The sequence below is a fragment of the Microtus oregoni genome, unplaced genomic scaffold, assembly GCF_018167655.1.
Source record: "Microtus oregoni isolate MIOR12 unplaced genomic scaffold, Mior012 000038F_ref0000394, whole genome shotgun sequence".
NCBI lineage: Eukaryota > Metazoa > Chordata > Mammalia > Rodentia > Cricetidae > Microtus > Microtus oregoni.
In genome coordinates this window covers 8,297,240-8,303,292 of record NW_024543097.1, presented here as the reverse complement: position 1 = coordinate 8,303,292, position 6,053 = coordinate 8,297,240, and the positions used below count along the sequence as shown (strand labels likewise).

General features: G+C 41.2%; 1 protein-coding gene across 1 annotated transcript in view; it reads left to right on the top strand.

Moving 5' to 3' along the window:
* Positions 1–2,201: 2,201 nt before the first annotated feature.
* The window catches only part of Abca12 (ATP binding cassette subfamily A member 12), a 166,902-nt gene continuing 163,050 nt past the window's right edge, over positions 2,202–6,053 (top strand). Inside the window, exon 1 of the mRNA XM_041631970.1 lies at positions 2,202–2,484. Within this exon, the coding sequence (XP_041487904.1) occupies positions 2,416–2,484 (69 nt within the window). The 5' untranslated portion in view covers positions 2,202–2,415. The remainder of the gene's footprint in view (positions 2,485–6,053) is intronic.

Genomic DNA, 6,053 nt, shown 5'->3' with positions numbered 1-6,053 from the left:
TTTTTGACCCTACTGCACGTACTAGCTTTGTGGGAGCCTAGGCAGTTTGAATGCTCACCTTAGGAGACCTGGATAGAGGTGGGCAGTCCTTGGGCTTCCCACAGGTCAGGGAACCCTGATTGCTCTTCGAGCAGATGAGGGAGGGGGACTTAATCGGGGGAGGGGGAGGGAAATGGGAAGCGGTTGTGGGGACGAGGCAGAAATCCTTAATAAATAAATAAATTAAAACTAAAAAAAAAGCCCTTATTGTCAATGTGCTCCAACTTAATTAAACTACTGCAAATTATATATTACAAAGGACTGCCCAGCCTCCAAGGAAATATTTGTGATATTTGGAACAATTACAATGTTCTTTCCCATGCAAAAGACTATATGCTATATATGTTTATACATGTACAGAACATGTCTGTATAGCTGGGAAATAACTTTGAAGAAACAGAGCTCCCAGGTGGTCATAGGTTGTAATAAAATGCATTTCCTTCATTGGAAAGTTAGAGATAGTAAAGAAAAGTTTCCAATCAAAAGGACAGAGGCCATGAAACAGCATAATTCTGGAATGATCCTGTAGAATGGACAAACAGCTTCTTGGAAGCCGCATGGTATATTTTCAACTCATCTCTCACATGCCTGCATCAGTCATAGGGTGAGTCAGGTCCTTCTGACCTGAGGTTACCTGACTAAGTAAAGCCACTGTGCCTGCAATGTCCCCCAATACTTAGAATCACAATCCAACCCCATTATGTCTTCCTAAATGGCAATGTTTATTTGTGAACCATTTCTGACTTGTGGATTGTGACAGGAGTTAAAGATGACAACGGAACTGTGGTAGCCAAAGAAACTTTAGCCCTGCGCCCAAGACGAGTTGAAGGAGCACACTATTTCAGAGATTTTCTAGCATTCAAAGAATACTTTGTCTGTAATCTTGTCTGGAAGAAAAAGCCCTAGGGCCAGCATTCCAGATATCCAGGACTGCCTGCTTGGTGGACTGGGTCTGGAGAGATTTCACAGCAAGGTGAGCCTAAGCTGAGGTAATGAGCATGCTCTATCAAGGCTCCAGTCTGCCTCAGGCTGGCTCTCATCAAGCTCCCACAGTCCGCATGGAGACCAGGCAACTGAACCAGGATTTACTTCTGGTTTGAAGCAAGAACTCAAACAATTCTTTAACTGATTTCACAAGCAGAGTCTCAATCAATCAGGTCAAGGAGTAAGAATCATTTATGAATTTGATTGGCTTAAATGGTCTTTTTTATCCTGTAGTGATATCCTGTAATGATAATATGTTAATCACTGAGATATACAACCATTCGTGCCCTCATAGAATTTTTAATCTAATTGAAATATTCAAAATAACAATATAGCCAAGATATAAATCATTGGAGAGAAATAGTAACAAAGAATTGTGATGAACTATAAAGAGGGATAGATACATCTGATGAGATCATTTAAAAGGTGTTTGTGGAAGATGTCACCGTAGAGACAATTCCGAGACCATTCCAGGCAGAGAGGATAGCAGAAATACTCTGGGTCACTTTGTGTCCCCTTTAACTGTGACTACCCAAACAAAGGGACCCACACTGTGTCGTTTTTGTTACTTTTAGCTGACCACCAATTTTTATTTTCAAATTTTTTGGCATTATGCTTAACTCTGTGATAGAAACCGGACTCAGCCAGCAATAGTCCCAGCCCCCAAGCCAAAGCATTAAATTTTAGGCTAAAGTGTGGAGGTTTTGTAATCTATCATCTAATGATGGGCTGAGATTACTGCTTTGCATCTGAGCGCTGCTTTGAGTGACTTAAAACATCTCAGCAACACTTCAAATACTCCAGGAGTCACTCACTGGGTTCTGGAACCTGTAAAATCCTTAGTGCCCTGTCCCTGCCACAGCAAGCACTGTGTATACAGAAGAAGCAAGGGGATGTAGGACAAGTCCTACTGGCCCGTCCAGGGTCCCGCCTAATTCCTGTGACACGCCTCGTGCAGGTGACATGTTCTCTGAGGTGTGGATAGCCGGCTAATTTCTGGAGAGTAGGAGGTGTGGGCTCACCTTTTGTTTGTTTTACAGTGGGGCATTATCTGAATGATACTCATTCTCTGTGGTGTGGACTTCGCACAGGAGGCAGCAACTGGCCATTATTTTACTGTAAGCACCAGCCACTGAGAGGCACACAGAGCTGGTGCCTCGTTTCTGAAGACAGTTTTGCTTGGGAAGAGCTTCTTGGTTAAGGATTTACTGACAGGAAAAGCAAACTCACTGGGAAGAGACGAGCTGTGGGTCTCCTGCCCCAGGCCCTGCGAAGCTATGCCTTGAAAAGGCTCCCAACCCATTGGCACAGAGCAAGTTGGACGGGACACCGCTTCTTCTCTTGAGGCTTGAAGGAAGAGACAGGGATTTTCTTGTTCAGCGTGTCTGAAGGATGGCTTCCCAGTTTCATCAGCTTCGGATCCTGGTGTGGAAAAACTGGCTAGGTGTCAAAAGACAGCCGGTGAGGATTCGTTTATTTTATTTTGTTGTGGTTGTTTTGTCTAAAGTGGGAGGGTGGGGGACACGGAGCAATACTCCAGGCAGTGCTAACATGTGATGTCAATGAGAGGTAGACAGAGGAGAGCTTAAAGGCATTTTTTTCAAAGCAGAAGCAAGATACTTAGAACGCTTGCCTCTGTCTTTCAGCTAATGGGGCGAGTCTTAACATGCCCCCAAAGCAGCCCTTTGATTTGAGTGAATTAAAGGAGTAAATCAGGACAATTCTAGGGCAAAGCAAAGGCTGTACCTTGTTACTGGACGGACTGAAACTGGCGTGGAATTCTGAATTGAAGCCAACGTGCTTTCAGAATTTTTCTTAATGCCATTAGAAATGGGGTGGGAATTTCCACTGGGACGAATGAACGCTCCATTTGAGTGCATTGGAGATGGGAAGAGATACGGCAGAAAGTGAAAAATGATGGGAACTTGGTTGAAAAGTAGGATAGTAAGTTGAAAGCTGCTAGTGTGGCAAAACTTCCAAAGGAATTCAAGTATATAAAACTCATTTATTGGATGTGAGATTATGTGTGCTGGCTTGCTTGCTTGCGTGCGTGCGTGCGTATGTGTCATATATATATATATTCTTTTAAGAATATCACTGAGTCACTTTGTTGTACTTTTCACATCTCTTTAGAGCTCTTACATTCATACTTTTTAAATTACAAAGTCCGCTACTGAGAACTTCATCAGATAGGATATGGAAGGTGGCAGGAGGGACACGTTTCTGTGAATTACGTACTCGAAAAGATGTGTGAGAACTAGGGGAATCCCAAACCACACTGAATCCATTTCACTTTAGTGCAGCCGCTCTGACCTCAGTTGTGTAATGCAGACATACAAATAAAATGCATCATAAACCCCAACAGTTTGTCCAGGCGCTTTATCTCACGGTATACTGGCTTGCTGAGCCAGAATCCCAGCATCCTAATGTATGCGTTAAAAGAAGGAATTAGTTAGATGCTTACACACTTTAGTGAATTTGATAGGCAGGGGTTTAAATCATAAATTTAAATCATATGATTGCATGAGTGTGATAGACATAAAATGATAAAGTTGTTAACTTTTTGTTTGTTAACTGTAAAAACAGCACAAAAAAAATTCCCATACTTTCCACGTGGGTGATTTTGGGTGTCATTCAGCCAGGTAGCACAGTCCTGGGCATGAGGATGTCTCAAGCATGAGCTGGGACTCCTCCCGTGATGACACAGCATCTAACACCCGAGCACTGGTTTTCTCACTTACAAAATGGGCACAATGTCTGCCAGACAAATCCTAGAGTGTGGAAAGATACCAGTGTGGACATAGATACCCAATTGCTTTCTAATGAATCTAAACTACGGAGGGAGGTGAACAATTTGGACATCTTGTTTTATTCAAATTAATGATGAAAGCAAATCCATGGGAACAGTGAATGGAAAGAAGAATTTACATAAGGTATGGAGCTAATGAGAATTCAGTCATTAGAAACAAAAGCCAAAAAGGAAGTGGAAGCTGGTGCACTGTTGATAACACATTTCCTTGCAGATTCTAAAAATTTAATCATTTACCTCCAGTTCTCCAAGACACACACCAAGATTTCCAGTGAATATTCTTTTCCTTAATCAATTTTTTAAAATGCAAGTATCTTTATCTGTGTATTAATTCTGAATATGGCATTCCAAGACTGGACTTTTATACTTAAGAAAATTCAAATTGATGAGTGTGCTACAGCCCTTCTGCACGTCAAAGAAAATTCTAGCGTTGTTACCCCTTCAACCTTCTTTAATTCTTAAAAGAAGCTTCATCACAAAGCAAGATTGTGGGAAGGAAAGCTTTTAAAGGAAGATAACGGAGTGTATGAATGCAGAAACATAGGCAGAAGAAGGAAAGGACAGACGTACAACATATTTAGACACATATTTAGACGTACAACGTATTTAGAGCACTGTTGTGGAACACGAGTGCTTATACCAGCACAGAAAAATGCCACCAGGGTTACAGACAACTATATGGTTTGAGAAAGAGCATGAGGATAGGATATAATCTAAATATTCAGTTGGGGTATAATTCTGGGTGTCAGCCTCTCTCTTAAAACCATACTTGAAATAAATTTTATTCTTACTTAGAAAGCCAAAGATGAGAATTTTAAAATATTCAGGGTTATGTAACTGACAATTTTGCAGAGTTCCAGAGAGTTCAAGGGACTTATTCAAGGTCATACCATGAATTCAAGGATCAAGATCAGATTTCCCCAGTGAGGACTTTGCTCTCTGTATTACCATTTCTCTGTTTCTTCTTTGCTTACTTACCCTATTTTCTCTGATCTTTGCTCAGAGTTCAGTCCACCAAAGAAAAGATCATATCTACGGTGCAGGGTATAGCTATTGCTATCTATTTAAAAGAATTTTGGGAATATAATTCTCAGTTATTTTGGGAAAATGTATTCTACAAGAAGAGAAAAATGTATTAGGTGGCACTAGAAACGCTAGGGAGCAAAGAGGATCGATTAGATGCGGTTGTTACTTTGCTGAGTTTGCAATTAGAACATAATGGGGACCTGAAGATGAGTTCCAGAAGGATGCACAGCAGCAGGGACACTCGTCACTCACTCAGTGACAGGAAGCAGGCATGGGACAGTGGAGAGCTGCGTGCTGACAGACGGTTAAACAGGGTAAGATCCGTCCTAAATAGGGCCTTCAGGTCTTGTCAGGAGTGGATTCTAATTTCAAACTTCCCACCTGAAGAGGAAAAAATTAACGCCAGTTGATTGCTTTCTGCTTCAAGTGCTTAACGAGGGAATCCTACTCCAGTTCAGTTCCTGACAGAAGTGACTCCTATGGGCATTCCCACATTTGACCCTTACTCCCTCAACTCTGCCCTTTCTGTCCGTCTTTCTCTTCAGAGTGACTAGAGGAAGAGAGGGGAAACCCTAAGAAGATTGGTCTGTGGATTAATTTTTTTTTACTTTAAAACCAGTCGGAATGAAGTGGTCCTCCCGGTTGAAGTCTACATCAGTTTAATATAAGGCAGGACCTGTGTGAGCCAAGGCTCCAGTTTTTTCACCGCATGGAGCTGGGGCCACTGATGCGCTTCCTTTCTTTTAACTGCTCAGAAATGTTCTTTTCCTTTCCTTTCCTTTCCTTTCCTTTCCTTTTTTTAACCAAAAAACCTACCTCTACATGTTTAATGGTGGATCTTTTCAATAAACATAAAAATATAAGAATATTACACTAATAGTCTAATTTAAAGTTATTATAGCATCATTTCAATATATTACTACCATGAATCAATTATAATTATCATTATAGTATTACCATATAGAGTTATCATTTTCTTTTTTTTAATTAATTAATTTATTTAAAATTTCCACCTCCTCCCATCCTCCGATTTCCCTCCCCCTCCCCTCTCCCCCTTCCTCTCACTCTACAGTCCTAAGAGCAGTCAGGGTGCCCTGCCCTGTGGGAAGTCCAAGCCCCCCCATCCATCCTAAGATATTTCTTTTTTTTTTAATCATTCATTTTTTTATTCCAGTCATCATCACTCAGAGTTGGA